The sequence below is a fragment of the Podarcis muralis genome, chromosome 9 (assembly GCF_964188315.1).
Source record: "Podarcis muralis chromosome 9, rPodMur119.hap1.1, whole genome shotgun sequence".
Lineage (NCBI taxonomy): Eukaryota > Metazoa > Chordata > Lepidosauria > Squamata > Lacertidae > Podarcis > Podarcis muralis.
This window is the reverse complement of record NC_135663.1, coordinates 58,133,363-58,151,204: the sequence shown is the minus strand read 5'-3', so window position 1 is coordinate 58,151,204 and position 17,842 is coordinate 58,133,363. Positions and strand designations below refer to the sequence as shown.

General features: G+C 36.3%; 1 protein-coding gene across 6 annotated transcripts in view; it reads left to right on the top strand.

Annotated features, from left to right (window-relative positions):
- Positions 1-17,213, top strand: part of ATP8A1 (ATPase phospholipid transporting 8A1) — a 74,231-nt gene extending 57,018 nt beyond the window's left edge. For all 6 annotated transcript variants that reach the window (XM_028745229.2, XM_028745226.2, XM_077934325.1 and 3 more), the window contains 10 exons: positions 1,100-1,174; positions 1,276-1,398; positions 3,606-3,684; positions 6,297-6,358; positions 6,950-7,006; positions 7,394-7,501; positions 9,552-9,640; positions 10,257-10,349; positions 10,965-11,056; positions 12,511-17,213. In XM_028745229.2, the coding sequence (XP_028601062.1) occupies positions 1,100-1,174; positions 1,276-1,398; positions 3,606-3,684; positions 6,297-6,358; positions 6,950-7,006; positions 7,394-7,501; positions 9,552-9,640; positions 10,257-10,349; positions 10,965-11,056; positions 12,511-12,608 (876 nt within the window). In that variant the 3' untranslated portion in view covers positions 12,609-17,213. The remainder of the gene's footprint in view (positions 1-1,099; positions 1,175-1,275; positions 1,399-3,605; positions 3,685-6,296; positions 6,359-6,949; positions 7,007-7,393; positions 7,502-9,551; positions 9,641-10,256; positions 10,350-10,964; positions 11,057-12,510) is intronic.
- The last annotated feature ends 629 nt before the right edge of the window (positions 17,214-17,842 follow it).

The following is a 17,842-nucleotide window of genomic DNA, read 5'->3' as shown; positions in this document are numbered from 1 at the left end:
TGCCTGACCTACCTCATGGAAAAAGCCTGGCACACAGTTGACATGTGCAGAGCCTTTAAAAAGTGCATAGTTAGAACCAAACCACACCGTCTCACTGAGACCTTGTTTGTCTCCTTCCATCCCACTACTCTGAGCAAGGTGTCGTCCACAGTCGTACCTTGGATCCCAAATGCCTTGCGAGTCGAACGTTTTGGCTCCCAAACGCCGCAAACCCAGAAGTGAGTGTTCGGTTTGCAAACGTTCTTTGGAACCCGAACGTCTGACGGGGCTTTCAATCGGAAGCCATGCCTTGGTTTCTGAACGTTTTGGAAGTCAAACGGACTTCTCGAACCGATTCCGTTCGACTTCCAAGGTACCGCCATATATGAAAAGCTTTAATAGGCCCTTGCCTATTTAAATCAAGTAATCCTTACGTTTTGTTAATCCTTTAGCAATTTGAATTCCTACTTGTCAGTTCAGCATCCATGAGGATCAGAAATGTACTATTTTAAGAATAAAATTAGAACCAAGTTCCCTTGTGGCCCCCCCAAAAATATTGTCTGTTAAAAGACCAAATTGTTCACAGAAACCAGTCACATCCTTATAAACTGAGAATTTATAATAATGCATACAATTGTGACGTTAAACAAAACATGGACCCCGGCTAAGTCTGTGTCACATTGATTGCTAATTTCATTTTACTAACTTGCTCTTTTTAAACATATATGAATATTTGTACTGTGAAATATTTTAAATCAATATAAAACATTTTGAATTCAAAAGAGAAAAAAATGGACAATGGTAAGGTATACTTCTGAGTGGAATTGTCTTTTTGTGAGCCATTACTATTGTTATATTTTAAATTTATAAGGATCTTTAGTGCTTTTTCATTAAAAGTGTGTGTGATTTGTTACACATTAAAAATTTAGTTTAAATGGATGTAGAATTGACTCCTCAATTGTGTTTTATTGTATGGTCTAATTAAATACTAAACTGTTATTCCCCCACCCCGTTTTTCTTGCTGAAATTGAAACTTTGATCATATTTAACAACACATTTTAAGAGTTAACACCAAATGTGTCCAAATAAGACTGACGGGCTTCAAAAATCTCTTCCTCAGATATGGTTTGCATTTGTTAATGGATTTTCTGGACAAATACTTTTTGAAAGATGGTGCATAGGACTTTACAATGTGGTAAGATATTGTACCTTATATATTCTGACATTTTAATTACTGTTAAAATACACTGATTTCTTAACAAATTGATCCCATGGTATGTTTTGTTTATATGTTAGATGTTTACAGCCATGCCCCCACTGACTCTTGGAATATTTGAGAGATCCTGTCGAAAAGAAAATATGCTAAAATACCCCGAATTATACAAGACTTCTCAAAATGCCCTGGATTTCAACTCTAAGGTAGAAAATAGTTTAGTTATCTTTAGAATAGCATCATATGAATGTACATCCTATTTCAGTTCTGCATGATTAAAAAGGATTAAATATAGGATTAATAATGAAACTATTTTACATCACCACCAGGCTGTAAAATAATTGAATCAAATTCACAAAAATGCAATCCACAAATTGCTATTCCGCACTAATTTTTCCCTCCATCTTAACGACTGCATAAATAGTAGAGACCCAGCAAGCCTCAAACACACCTTAACTCTGGACCTGGTAGCATACATGAATTTTGTGCCAGGGTTGTTTGCAGCCACAAGGACACTAGACTATGCAGTGTCCTGAAGGCCAGGTAAGCCTGCAGCTTGACCACAAGCATGGGTGAAATAGACCTCGAATTCCTTTCTTCTGCTGCCGGATGGATTCTGTCTGTCAGTGGGGAGGACAGTATTGAATACCATATTTAAAATGAAAATGGCACATGTTTTCATATTTGTCATTTGACAAATTTTCATATTTGTCATTCAAGGTATTGGATTTTTTCTTTAAAACGTTTGATACCATATTTTAATCTTTTTTGTGTTTTATTCCCATTTATTCTGTGGTATTTTGGATTTTAAATGTTTGAATTTTAAATTTCCATACTTTATTTTAAATATTTTCAATTATTTTTTCAAGAAAAATAAATAAGAAACAAACACAACAACAACAACGAAAACTATAGATAGAAGCAATATCCAATCCATAAAATGGGATTCTCTGAACCTCATCCCCCCCCCCCCCCGGGGTTCCTTAATTTTCTTTTTCAACTGCATATCATTTCTACTCCAAATTCTACCTCCAATTTCTTACATTATTTCTAAAATTACAAGTGTTTTTAAAATCCTGCCAATGTATTAGCTTGTTTACAGTACTTTTGTAAGTACATAATAAACATTTCTCATATTCATATGATAAACTGTGTTTTTGCAGAATATTTGAAGATTCTTTTTAGTTGTGCGAGTCTCTCTGTTGTGATGGTTTTAATTCTTTGTTAGTTTTAGAAAGCTTTTGATTTTGCTGGGTTTATTTTGAGTAAGTTTTCTGAATAAACGCTTACAGGCTACCTGCAGAGACAGAATGGTTGATTCAAGCTTGATGTGCAGAGGATCTGGAATCATTTGTTGCGTGGGTTTGTTATGTTAAAAAGGGTCAGAGTTTGTGGAGCCACGACTGAGGTTAAAGGATTAGCATGTAACAATAAGTACTGGTCAGGAAAATGGAAAAGTAGGCCTAATTTTCTGGCATCCACCTGTGCCTTCTGTCAAATAAAACTTGTGGCAATGGCATAGCAAGGAGGAGAGAGAAAGGTTAATGAACAACACAAGTTCAAATGTGCTAAAGTATTGTGGCGTAAATTGGATCATAGAACCTTACCTACTTGGGGAAAGTAACAAAGAAGTTGGAGACATGGTGGAACATTTTTTGCGGCAGGCAACTCAATTTCTGTTGTTTGAGCAGCTTAAAACTATTAATGCCCTTCTGTTCAACATAATAAAGATTATGTTTTGGGAAAGTATATCTAATTATAAAACATGGGTATCTATTATATGAAAGAATTTACCAAAAGCACTCTTCTTACTTCGTTTTTATATAATGTACAAAATGCTGGGTTCCTGTGTTTGACTAGACTTGCCACATTTTAGCAGGTGTTTCTAACATGCATATAGTAAAAAGAAACAATTATAGAAACAATTGTGTAATGAAGAAAACGTCTGTGTGTTTGTGTGTACCAACAACTAATTTGTTTCTCTCTTTTTTCTTTTCACTCTATATTTTGAAATTGTTGTTTTATCATCTGTCCTCATGTTATACTGATAGGATATAGAATGAAACCACAAACACTTAATGCTTAATGCTAATTTAGTGCATAATCAGTTAGTAGAACAAAGATGGTTTTACAATTTGGCTTTGGTTTTTCTATAGAAGGCATTCATTTCTTTAAAAACTAAAAAATTAAAAGTGAAAGATAGTGAACATCTTTCGAGAAACATAAACATAAATAAATGACCCATGAAGGGCTGTGAGGCAGAAAATGTATCAGTTATATTAGTTCTTAGCGGTGGTTCTTAGCAGTTTGAAAAACACATTTTCTGAATCTAACTAAAAGATAAAAAGAAGGTCAGAGTTCACACAGTTAGTTTTACCTCAAATGGTTCTCAGGAATGTTTGTTTTCCCTTAGGTTTTCTGGGTTCATTGTTTAAATGGCCTCTTCCACTCAGTAATTCTGTTTTGGTTTCCACTAAAAGCCATCCAGTATGGTAAGTAAATGAAATACAGAATTTGAAAATACTGTATGTATTTAAAATGGCAATATCCAGGGTTACACTAAAGCAAATGTGATCTTAAATGTGGTCGTCTAACAGTTGATCATTATACAGGATTGTCCCTTTTTCAGTTTGGGGAGCTAAAACATCTTTTAAAATTGCTAGTGTCATGTGATTTGGGGTATAATTGTTATGTAATAATGCAACAATGTTACACTAGTCTTATTTTAATACATATCGATAGAAGTTCTTTTTGGATCTATCTTCTTTAAAGCTGCATGGAGGGTCTTTTTCCAAACTGTGTTGCTGTAGAACTGGGAGTTTATTCAACTTGTAGAGGTTAATTTGGAAGTGTGTTTCCAAATACAAGTATGTATCTTCCCAAGTTTGAATTAGTTATAAGCCAAAGGAGATAAACTAAGTAGATCAATAACTTATAAACCAAAAACCTCAGACTAGTGGTTGGTAAATTAAAAGAAATTATTCTAGTAGAATAAAAACCATTGAGTTTGATGCAATTGTTTTCTTCAGTGAATGGAATTAACTTCTTCCAGCAGAAATGGTCTCCTGTCAGAGGAAAAGAACTCTTGGATCTAAGCCATAAGATGTCTTTGTAAATAACGATAAACTGGTTTATTGTTATAGGAATGAGCCTTGGGTTCACATACTCCCCTCTCCTCTGTTTTCTAGCACAGCTTCAAGGAGGAGATAGGAAGATTTTGCTACAGTTTAATGTTGAATCCTAAACTGTGGTTAATCTTAACTGTGGTGTGTTGAAACAAGCTATAAACTTATTGAAACAAACCATACACTATGGTTTGAAGGTTTTCCCCCCTGTAAAACATATCTAAGGTTAACCACCGTTTTTCTGGTTTGGACATAACACTAATCTGCAGTTAGTTAAAAAATGGAAGTGAAAGCTTTCAGTATCATCTGCAGAGCCACCTAAGACTTATTCCAATAAGGATAAACCATATTTGATTATTACCACCAAACACAGCCATAGAGTCTAACAGGAGAAGTGCAGTGACCCACACATTTTTGCCCAATGAACTTCACCATTTGTACAAGGCACTTCATAGAATCATCCGATTCTAGAGTTGAAAGATACCCCAAGGGTAATATAGTCCAGTCCCCTGCGATTCCGGAAACTCAGCTAGATCATACATGACAGATAACCATTCAACCTCTGCTTAAAAACCTCCAATGAAAAAGAGTCCAGCACCTTCTGAGGGAGCCTCTTCCACTGTTGAACTACTCTCACCATCAGAAAGTTTTTCCTAATACTTTGTCAAAATCTCCTTTCTTGTAACTTGAAACCATTGGTTCGGGTCCTAGCCTCCGGAGTAGAAAAAAAACCAAGCTTGCTCTATCTTCCACATGATAACCCTTTAGATATTTGAGGATGGCTGTAATATTTCCTCTCAGTCTCCTCTTTTAATAATAATAATAAAATTTTATTTATATCCCGCCCTCCCCAGCCGAAGCTGGTCTCAGAGCTAAACATACCCAGCTCCTTAAATCATTCTGCATAAGGCTTGGTTTCCAGACCCTTGATCATCTTGGCCGCCCTGCTCCAACTTGTCAATATCCTTCTTAAATTGTGGCACCCAGAACTGGACACAGTACTCCAAGTGTGGTTTGACCAAGGCAGAAAAGAGCAGTACTATTACTTCCTTTTATCTGGACACTATACTTCCATTGATGCAGCCTAGAATAACATTAGCTTTTTTATTGCTGTATCACACTACTGAATTAGGTTAAGCTTGTATTCTACAAAGACCCGTAGAACCTTTTCACGTGTGCTACTGGAAAACAAGGTGTCCCCCTCTTACATTTGTGCAGTTGGTTCTTCCTGCCTAAGTGCAGAACCTTATATTTGTCCCTACTTAAATGCTTTTGGTTGTTTGAGCCCAGCTCTTCCAATCCGTTAAGGTTGTCTTGAATCCAGATTCTGTCTTCTGTGGCATTGGCTACCCCTCTTGAGTTTGGTGTCATCTGCAAATTGGATGAGCATAGCCTCAATTCCATTGTCCAAGTCATTTATAAAGATGTTGAACGACAACAGACTCAGGAAAGAACCTTGTGGCATCTCACCTACCGCTTTTTTCCAGGGTGATGGGAACTCTTTGGGTTCAGTCAGTCAAACCACCTAACAGTTACCTCATCCAGCTCACATTTTACCAGCTTCTCTGCAAGAATATCATACAAAAGTCTTACTGAAATCAAGATACACTAAGTCCACAGGATTCCCCTTATTCACTCAGCTTGTAGTAAAAACAAAAACAGAAATGAGATTCATCAGGCATGACTTGTTTTTGAGAAACCCACAGCATCCTTTTCTAAGTGCTCATAGACCAACTATTTAATTATCTGATCTAGGACCTTACATAGTATTGACGTCAAGCTGACCGGTCAGTAGTTACTTAGGTCTTCTTTGATGGGGACAACAAACTGACCATATTCTGCTTCAAATTAAAATAGTTTTGTCCATGGAAAGAAACCCAAGGGAACAGTTCTTTGGCAATTTAAGCAGAAATTTATATTATAGAATCATTTCCCTAAATAACCCCAGTTTTAATATTTCTGATGTCGTTATCTTACAGATACTGTATTTGCCAGCGGTAAAACTTCAGACTATTTGCTTTTGGGAAACACAGTATATACCGTAAGTATTGCTAATCTGAATGTAACTTGTGTCCTAGGCAGAAGAGTATGCTAGAAATTTGATACTGGGAGATTCTTTATTCCAATCTTAATATTATTATTTTAGCCTGTGGGTTGAATGGTTGGTTGGTTGGTTGGTTGGTTGGTTGGTTGATTGGTTGAATGATGGATTGATTTAACCAATTTATATACCATTTAACAAGGTATAAGCACAGTCTCTAAGCAGTGTACAATAAGGTTAACAAAAAAACCCCACTCATATACAATACATAAAATTAATTAAAATGAACTATAAAATCAGAAAAGTTAAATTTGTGCACCCTGGGCAATCAGAGCAGGGTGTAAAACAACTTCTCATAAGAAGCCTTTGTAGCCTCCCTTCAGCAACCCATCAGGTTCAATGTGCTACATCTTGGCCAGCCCATTCCTCTCCAAATGGAGAGTCATCCATACCTCTTAAGACAGATTTAACCTGTTCACCTTTTGCATGCCATTCCAAAAGCAAATTTTGAAACGTCATACTTCACTTGGAGTTGAAGCACTGTTATATTGGTTAAGGAAAAGTAGCTAATTTCTCTCTCTCTCTCTCTAGTTTGTAGTAATAACTGTGTGTTTAAAAGCTGGATTAGAGACTTCATATTGGACTTTGGTAAGAAATTATTTTTAAAATAGCTCATGTTACAATATATAATAAAGCGATAAGTGTAAATTTACTGTGATTTATGTAACAGAGTACTGACCTATATAGGTTGACGAGGGGTTAACTGGGTTGGGTTTATTCACCTGCATAGAAATCGGCAATATTAATAGACAAAATAGGCATGCTAATCTGCAAATTCTGATAGCAATAAACCAAGGAAAAGAGGGAATGGGATAGAACTATAATCCTGTCTACCCAGAAGTAATTCCTATTGATTTCAGTGGGGCTTAAATAGAATGCAGCCTTAGTCTGGCTCTAACCATAAAGGAAACATATTTTCTCCTATTGACCTATTTTGCAGGTTTGACTGTTTGATTTTTATTCTTTCTTTTCCAGTTCAGCCACATAGCAATATGGGGCAGCATTGCACTGTGGATAGTATTTTTCGGAATCTACTCTTCCTTGTGGCCTCTAATTCCTATGGCCCCTGATATGTCTGGGGAGGTAATGTTCACCTTTTAACTAATTTCTGAATCTCTATGTAAAACCATACTTTTATTTTTGTTTGAGAATTGATTGGTCTGAGATTAATGACGTGCAGCCTATTATCTCTTCAGAACAAGCAGACTTTGGACATTTTGGCTTTGGGGTATCAGGCTTTCACAAGTTCTAAAAGCATTGACAAGTCTTTTGGGGTTTTTTTGTGTGTGACCAATAACACCAGTTAATTGTAATTTGCATTTAAAACTGTTGGCTATATATCCCTGGGAGCCAGGTTTGCATCAGATTCCATTTGGTTTCATAAGACCAAAAGGGAAGGGTTATAACCAGAAGAGACTTGGCATAAACCACGACTCTCATACATTAGTATAAATTTGTAAACCACCAACTGAAGAAAACAGAATCCGTCCTCAGAACAGGCTGCCCCTGTTAGCGCCATTGTCTAAAATGGATCAGTTTGCCATTTCCCAGCTGACCTGCCTATGTGCAGAGAGATGTGAAAAGTTTGAGACAAAAATGCTTCTACTGATCAAGGAGGGAGCTTTCTTGTACAGAAAGGAAGGAAATACCTCGGTGGGATTTTATTTTTTCTCCCTCTTCATCCAAATATACAAAGAGGCCTTCTGTCTTTAATGCGAATGTCGGCTTTAAATCTTTTAGTTTTGGATTAACTCTGCAAAAGAAAAAAATGTGACAGGCTTTCAAATATGAGCAGAAAAACTTTTTCCCCCTTCAATTCATGTTCTTCGTTTGTAAAGCCAAAGGCTGGATTGACTGAATGGTAGGCGCCAGTTTGTTCCTTCTTTCATAGTTAGCATTACAATGGTAAGAATTAACATCCTAAGACCTACATTATCACTTCTGCTGTTTCACCAAGAAACGTTTAATAGCGGGTGGCTTACAGAACGATAGCTCTTTGCTCTGTTACCCTAATCTTAAAAAGTCATTAATTTAAAAATAAAAGTATGTTATTTAAATCGCATCTAGATCCATTTTTGCCTCCTGTTTTCTTATTCAGGACTTTCTGTTTATTGCAATCTATAAAACTTTTACCTCACAGTGTTTGCTTGGGAGTGGTGGCTTTAAATTAATCCTGCTTTACTTTTATATATTATTGTCTTAATGCTGCGATCTTCCTTGCACACAGGTGCTTGTTAAAGCATTACATACAAACTTGGCCTTTTTTTGGCGGAGGGTGGGGGTTAATTGCCTAATAACCTCCCTCCTGAAAGAATCATAAGCTGCTCTTTATATCAGATGGCATTTGAGTAGAATAATCAGCATATTGGTATTTTCCCTGAGCGCTAGGAACAAGGCTCTGAGCAATAAGTCTAATAGATAAACATTGCTTTAGATCCAAATGCTTAGTGCATGGAAGATGCTTCTACTATTGCCTGCAAAAGAGTTTAATATGAATTTCTTATGCACATCTCTTGATTGTCATTCTCCTGTGTTTGGAACTGTATGTTAAGCGATTTATATATCTGTTTCAAACGCAGCCAAATTGCAAGTGACTACAGGTACCTGTTTTCTGCCCTAGTCACAATTAATAGGGTTAGCAGTTCTGATCACTGGCCCCAAGACCCCTTGAATTCTCAAAGTTTCTGGGAAGGAGATTTTTGTAAAACATCTCCCTTGAAATGAGGACATCGCTCTTTAATTGGCCTTTTCCTGCAGCTGAAGGTGAAGAAGGAATTGTGAAATTTAAATTGATAAGTGCCAGTCAATCCAAAACCGGTAGTGCCTCTATTTATTATTTGCTTATTTCGTAAAATTTACACGCGGTTTGATTGTAAGGAAAAATCTCAAACCAGTTTCTCCTGCTCTCGTGTGCATTGGGGGATGAATAGTGATAGACAGCTGCTGGCAATGCTTTTTCTACATAAGTCTATAAGGAATACCAACATTCCCTCATTGACACCCCTTACTGAACACATTCCCAGTGGCTGAATTTTTCAATAGGTTACTATTTTTTCCACCATATTACCTAGCTTCATCCGAAAAGTTTTGTATTTCTTTTCTATAAATAACGCCGTTGTTTAAATCCATGTAGGCAGTTATGATGTTCAGTTCTGGTGTTTTCTGGATGGGCTTACTAAGCATTCCGCTGACAGCTTTGATCTTCGATGTAGCATATAAAGTGTAAGTATAAAACTCTTTATATATGTTTTTTAAAAGAAATTAACGCATCCATGTCTTAGTAACCCAAAGTTGTATTTAGAATGCTATCCTGTACATGGGGCTTACAGTCAAGTAAGTGCGGATAGGGTTGTACATGTCTACTCAGAAGTAAGACTCATTAACATCAGTGTCTTCATTCCCATGTAAATGGGTATAGGATTGCAGCCTTTTCCTACTAAATTATGATTCACCTTTATAGAAGGCTTATAGACCCATTAATGCAAATTTGTGCAGATGTTAATTCTGTAAAATAATTGTTTTTCATATAAATTATAATCTGATAGTTAATATAAAATGCTGAAACAGAGCAGACATGGTTTCTGAAGTATACACCTGTGAACTGAATGCTTATTTTTATAATCTCTCTCCAACCGTTAATTCTAAAAAATTATTATACAGTCTGTACTCTGTGTAAGCTACTGAAGTGTAACATGTATGTGCATTCTTATGTAGCATTACTTTGAAGCTTAACTTTATATTGGTGTATAAAATAGATTTTTATACTGAAGATTTCTGTTTTAGTTTCTCTCAAATTTCAGCTTCGGTATGAGTTACCCAAAAGCATTTTTCATTGCAGAGTGAAAAGAGCAGCATTTAAAACACTGGTAGATGAAGTTCAGGAGTTGGAAGCAAAATCTCAAGATCCAGGAGCAGTTGTTCATGGGAAAAGGTACTATAATACCTGTAAATAATCCACATCATTGCAGAAGTAGAACCCCATTGTAATGTTGTTATGAAGCATTGCAATACCTTAGGGCTGATCCACACTTGCCAGCAAAATCTTGACTTTCATTGTTTCCTTTAAGATACTCTCCTCTTTCTTAATTGTGAAGCATTCAAGTCATAAATGTCACTGTGGAGATCCCATTCGAAAAGCAGAGGTTACTGGCATGTCTGGTGGTTCTCTGCATTCATTGCTGTGCCTTAGGTTCTCCCATAAGTAAGAATTTAAAGAGTTTATGATGAAGAATTGCAATTGCCAATAAATAATATATTTTACAGTGCAGGCATATTCATGCATATTCAGAAGAAAGTCCCACTGAGCTCTGTGAGACTTACTCCCAGGAAAGTAGGTATAGGGCTGCAACCCTAGACAAAAGTGGTTATATCCACTAATCTGAGAGTAGGATTCAGTGAACTCAGTTGGACTTAATTCTTAGGATTGTGCTTTTAGTTAACTTGCCACACCTTGCTTGATAGCCCCTGCTGAACACTGAATATTGTTTCACAGCACTGGGTCATTATTTCAGACATTAGTGGGTTGACATTTTATTTTATTTTTTAGCTTAACTGAAACAGCTCAGCTACTGAAAAATGTCTTCAAGAAAAACCATGTCAACTTGTACCGCTCTGAGTCTCTGCAACAAAACTTGCTTCGTAAGTATTCAAGATTTGACAGAAATAAGTACAAATCCAAAAGACAGAAATAGCAGAATCACAGAGCATGAATACACTTGGTTCTGCTTTCATATTTATGCTTGGCCCCGTTGAATTACATTTCTTATTGCATAGCTTCAGTCACACGCACCATGATTTTTAACGTTGGTTTATTATTGTTATCTTATTGGTTCTTACTGTGAGATGCTTTGAAGACTTCAAAATGAAAAAGAGGGATACAAGTGTTTCCAAAAAAATATGCCAAGATGGCTTTTAGAAGGCTATTAATAATAGATCCTGCGTGCTTGGCTCCCCTTGCTCAAGATTTAATCACATGAAAGAGAGTAAATAGGAAAGCAAGAAAGGACCATAACTGGAACCATAAGGTTGAATCCAAAAATGCCTTGCACAGTGGAAAGGCAGGTCTCCTAGCACAAGGTAGCTGCTCTGAATTGTCCCATTTCTCCCCTCCCACTAAATGCCCCACACCCCATTCAGAGAGTCCCATGTGGCTCCAACTGATAATTTTAAATGAGTAATAGGATTTGAATTCATTCTTGCAACATTGCTTTAGAACAGAGAACATATATCAGTTATTTTAGGTTGCAATCGTATACCAACTTTCCCAAAAATAAGCACTGTTGCACTCTGATGAATTTTAATAGATATGTATAGTATTACACCAATAGTTCTATTAATTTTGTTTTAGTTTTATTTCTTCATTGTGTTTTTAGTTGTTTTATGTAAAAAAAAAGTCTCGGAGCAACTTAACAAGCTAAAATGTAAACAAGTAAAATAAATTAAAAGCCAAATAAAAACAACACCAATGCTATATACACAGGGCTTTTTTTCAGCCAGAACTGAGTTCCACCACCTCTTCAGTGCGTTCCAGCTCCTCTTTGTAGCATACCAACAGCCCAGAGCTGTGTGTGGGCTGCATGTTGCTTGTGGCTTTGTGTCAGAGGTTGTGGGACAGTCTCCACCCAAAAAAAACCTCAACAACCTTGGCTCGCCCCTAGAAGAAGAATTCCTCCACCCCTATTTCTAGGGGGGGGAAGCACTGGCTATACCATTAATCATATCCATCAATGACTGTAGCCCTCTTGGTGATCAGCCAAATGCAAGAAGGCTTAAATTTATCAGCTCAGTCAGTAGAGCAGGAACTGCTGGTTCCCTCTTCCAACATCCCTGCGCACAGCATCTAAGCTTGTTCCTTTCCCAAACTTTCCTGAAGAGTCTGAAGGGGGCTTCTAAGAATGACTGAACATGCTAAAAAGCTCCCTCACAATTGACAAACCCAGAACAGGGCTTCTCTGTAATATGTCAGGGCTGTGCTTAGCAATAGGCTTCTTAGCACGTTAGTATTTAAACTGAGTGATTCTTTTTGAAAATATTTCGGCCGAGCTAGTACTGTAGTCCTTGTTCCTCATTCCGGTTTGCCTTTATAATTGCAGATGGTTATGCCTTCTCTCAAGACGAAAATGGGATTGTTTCACAATCGGAAGTAATAAGAGCCTACGATACTACAAAGCAAAGACCTGATGAGTGGTGAAGGACTATGACACTGAGCCCTAATACTTGCCATAGTATGGCAAAGTAATATATATTTCCTGGGTCTGCTAGCAAGGTCCAGCAACAGATTAGAGGAAGATGTGTGTTGTTACTCTTATTCCCTGAAGTTTGAGTTCACATACTGAGTAGACATAAGCACTGTGCAACTATACTGTAATACACCATCTCCAAATTTTTCAACAAGTGTTACTTGGATTTTGTAAGCAGAGATTGAAAATAGCTTTCAGCCTTTGCCATCTACTTATTTACAGTGATGCTGAATACGTAACGTTCCTATATGTATATCCGGGACATAATGAACAGCCAGATTACTCGACATAGCATACATTGACAACCATCGCCTTTGCAAAGGTTTGCGAGCGGTGAATTATTTAAAGTACCTAGCCTTTGATTTCAACAAGTGCTAAATAACAATTTTTAAATATTAATTTATGTGTTGAAGTAAGATTTCAAAGCAAGACATTTAAAGGTACACGTGTCAAACTAGCCTAAAAAGTTTGCCAAAGAATTTCCATATTTCTCATCTTAGTAATCATTTGCGGAGAAATTTTAAAGGGTGGCGACATCAAGTGTGATATAAGAATTGCATGCTTGAAACTCTGTACTTGAAAAGTTTTACAATAATGTGAACTTGATACTGTTTGCTTTGTATTGCATTGGTTTTTCAGATCTGCGGTCACTTTCACCTTTGGCCTTATACAAGCCTTTCATTCGTGTTCATTTAACAGAAATGTGTACATTTAACACAGCAGCCATTTTCTATGTAAGGGGCATGTGTCTTTGAATTATAGACAAATGCTGGTCTGCCTTATATCCCTTCCTAAGGACCTGATCCAGGGAAACCTGTACACAGAAATGGGCTGTTTGCAAAAGTGTTGTGTTTCCCTGCCACCATCCCCAACATAGCACACTTTCATTTTAATGGCACTGGTTACCTGTAAGGCCAGACAGAAAGGAAAAGGTGGTGACTTGACTCCAGTTTCCTTTCTGACAAACAGATAGGAAAGAACCAGCCATGTTGCTCATTGTTCACACCTTGTGCCGGAGCACCATGCATGAATCCCATGTGAGTTTTCTTCCCAAGCTTCTTTTGTGTTTATAGGACCCAAATCAAAATGTTGTATCATGCACACATGCAAATGCTTGCTCTTACTTTATTGGAGCGGTAGTGTACTTGAAAATGCTGGTTTTAATTCATACTTAAGTTGCCAGAGCAACTTGCTACAAACAAAGTGATTTATTTCGGTGGGTTTCACAAGAACGAGGAACCAGAGTCATCAGCATTGCACTGCTTTCTGTTTGCACTACAAGACAGTTATTTAGTCTTGCTATCAAATATATGTGTACAGTTCCAAATTTGATTTAAAGTAGACGATGCTGAAGTTTGAGGATTTTAACCAATATTTCTTTTTTTTAGGTGTAGATCTTGAAAGGCATAAGATTTAAAACTGCTAATGAAAGCAAGGAAAGTAAACTAACAAAAAAGGTTTCATACTCTAATCAAGAATGTGAGATTTCAACTTCTCACCCCCCAAAATATTGTAATTCAGTATTTTTAAATAAGTTCGTCTAATCAGGATGAGAAACAGAATCTGATACAATACTGCAAATTAATATATGCTCTGCTGTGAAGCCATTTAAAAGCTGTTTCAGTATGTCTAATTTAAAATACATATTTTATATAGTAGGTTTCACCTCTGATTTGAGTGCACTGTACAACTGTTCTACCTGTAGAAAGACAAATATAAATATTCTTATAAATGAAATATTTGTATGCGATGGTCCAACTTTTGAAAAGCAAAGTTTCATCGAAACATTGTATTTATTAAATGACGTAGAACATTTTATATACTTGTGATACACAGTTGCACTCATTCATAATGGCAAGGACACTGTTCTTTTTCACGAGTGACATTTAAACAGAAAATAAAACTGAAGAAAAAAGGAGTCCAAAAGAGAAAAACCCTTGCTGAAAACAGCCTTGCTTCCCATCTCGCAGCCCAAAATTGCCTTCAGAAAAGCTACTTCAGGCATAGATAATGAATGAATCGGCAAGGAGGGCCAAATCACTTGACCTGGAGCACACACAAAAATTTGGGGCTTGTCCTTTCTCAGTGAGACGTCTCCTTCAACAGCTTTCCCAAGTGAACGATTAAAAATGATAATCTTTTTTGAATACTTAATTACAATTCTAAGCAGTGCATATTTGCTTTTAGAATCAATGAATGAAGTCGATCCGTCGTGATTCAGCAGAAACGATGTGCTCATTCATATAACCTGTTCTTTGCTTCTGGCCCCATGCAGCCTCTTAGGGCATCTGAAAGCAGTAATCAGAAAAGAGTGTCTTCTCCATTCATTTCCCACACCTAGCCAAGCAGTCAGAATTGACATGCACCATGTAAATCGTGGGTGCTGGATGCAGGTGTGTCCCCTTCCTCCTCTCCCTGAAGCATGAAATGGCAGTTTGCATGCAAATGACGCAGGAGAATGATCTGCATGCAGATACCTATTTCAACACACACGCAATCCAGTTACCTCAAACAGTTCTCCCTTGCTGGATCAAGGTGAAGGCATAGGTATCACATTAGCGATAGGTCAGGAAACTCTATGACCACCCTTATTTGCAAAACAATAGACACAATAGGTACTCATTTTGGGTGTCATTGCTGCCTAAAAGTAGACTGTTCTTAGCACATTTTCTTCATCATGGGATTTTAAACTCTCAGTGATTATGTTACGTCTTTTATTTTTTTAAAAAAAAATGTTTAATTTTCTAAGGAAGATGTAGGCTTATTCAGCTTATCTTGGCTATTCTGAATAAGTGCTCCACATCTTAATTTTTCATTTTTGCCCTTCTGAATTAATCTTTGTTCTGATGTCATTTAACTTTTAAAAAATACTATTTCTCACACACTGGATGTCATATTTCTAATGGCAGTCATTATCACAATACCCGAAGATTGTGTGTTTGTTCTGTCTTTAATATTTGCTCCCCCCCCCCGATATTAAAATCTAAATAAAAACTTGGAATTCCTAAAGAACATAACACCCAATTTAAACAAAAGTCAGGACATACAATACATATGTTATTTGCAAACAAACACATTTCATAACAAAAGGCTATATAAGTGGTTTATTACATTATAATATAGGAATATATTATAATATATATATATATTTGGGACTACTGGTTGGTAAGCAAAATGTTTTAGTAAACAATTACTCTACTCAAGTTACAGTACTTTACTATAATGTACTTGTTTTGAAATTCTAAACTTTTACATTTCTCTTAATTAAATCCAGAAAGGAAGTTGTATGTTTTGTATGTATTAGGTGTATTGTGCAACAATTTCACGCTAATATTTTTTAAATCATTAATTGAATGAAAAGGTGCCATTCAGAGATCAACGCCTACATATAGGTATTATTTTAATTACTTGTGAGAATGTAGTAACCAGAACATCAGCTAATTGGAATCACTTTGAGAAGCCATAAGTGGACTTGTTTTTTCTTAGTATTAGATTTATTTTTGCAGAGAAATTTTGACAAATTTATAAAGCAACTTTCTAGTTGTATAAAAATAGAGGAAATATTTAAACAAATGCAATGGTGAAAGATTGCACTGTCTCACATGGGAAGACATCTGTTTTCATCAATTAATTACTTTTGAATTGTTTGCTTAGAGTCTTGGACCATGTATTTAGCTCCCCTCTTTTTCTGCCCATTTATGTATTGTGCAAAAAACAGGTGTCGTTCTAGTAAGTTTTATCAATCTGTCTGCATGAGTTAAAACGTCACAGTGTGAATCTGAGCTGGTGCATGTCTGTGCTGTAAAGCTCATGATTTCTTTTTCCTTCGGTTCAAACATGCATCAAACCATGTGTGTATTGGTAAGCAAAAGCAAGTGTTGGATCAACAACTGAATTAACAACTTCTCTCTATTAGTACTGAATGTGAACTCGGAAAATCATACGCAAGTTGACCAAGGGTAGCATTCCAAAATTTGTGCACAGCCCACTGAACTAATTGGACTACTCAGACAGTAAGAGAACAGTAAAAAGAGGCAATCGAGTCACTTTGCGTTTTATTGGTTGTTCCAACACAGACTTTTGCATCCCTTCAAATATTTTGTAACTACGAAACCGTGGCCCGAATGTGTAAAAGCAAAATCATGTTTCCGTGTTTTTTCTTGTTCTACAATTGAAGCCATAATACATGAATATTAGTTTTCTACTGCAACTTGATTTTCATGCTGTCTTGAAAGGCACTGTATCAAAAGACTGCATTCAAAGCAAAGTAGGACTTTCCAGCTCCACTGAACCATTACTGCTGAAACTGCTGTGGAATTTGTGAAGCTGCATGAGTGAAGAGATTTTGACTCCGTGTTTATGGTAGTTTTCCTCAGGTTTCGTTTTAAATGGATGTCAAATGCACTGTTTTATAACGTTATTAAATTTTAGTAATATATTCAGTTCTATGCAGTGTTACATGTCATTGGCCTTTTGTGAATGTGCATGTTTTGAACTGCAAATTTTAAATGTTTTGTCTTCTAATTGTTCAAAAATAAACCTTGCCATTAAATAAACTCTGAAGCGTTGTCCGCATCTTAAACGCAACCCTCTCCCAGAAGCACACTCCATTAGTCTGATTTTGAGCAATTAAAATTCTCTCGATAAAAGCTTAGTTTTGATGTCTCTTAGTTAACTAACGTGACATTGTGCAATTTTTACTAAATAATTAGAAACCTGAGATAGCATGGGCAGTAAGAATGCTTTATCAAAAACATTATTCAGTGAAGGCATTCATAGAAGAGTGTAAGTCTGTATAATGAAGACAAAAATTTTAAAATATAACACAGCTTGATAGCCAAATTACACAGGAATTATTACACAGGAACACTATTTGCCTAAGAATATGTAGACTTTTAAAAGCATGCAACATGAACATACCAGTGTAAAACAATCAGAAACCAACATTTAGAAGAGGTAAGAAAAAACAAGCTACAGCATTAAAAAGTCAGTGCCTGCTATAAAAGTAAAATACAAATGGATATATCTTCTAAATAAAAATGGTATGCATATTCATTAAGGATTTCCTTTAGGCAATGAAGAAAATGTAAGCAAAAAAAAAATGAACTACAGTGTCTCCACAGTCCTACATTTGTGCAATAAAATGTAAACACTGGAGCTTATCCTGGCAATGAAATGCCCCTCC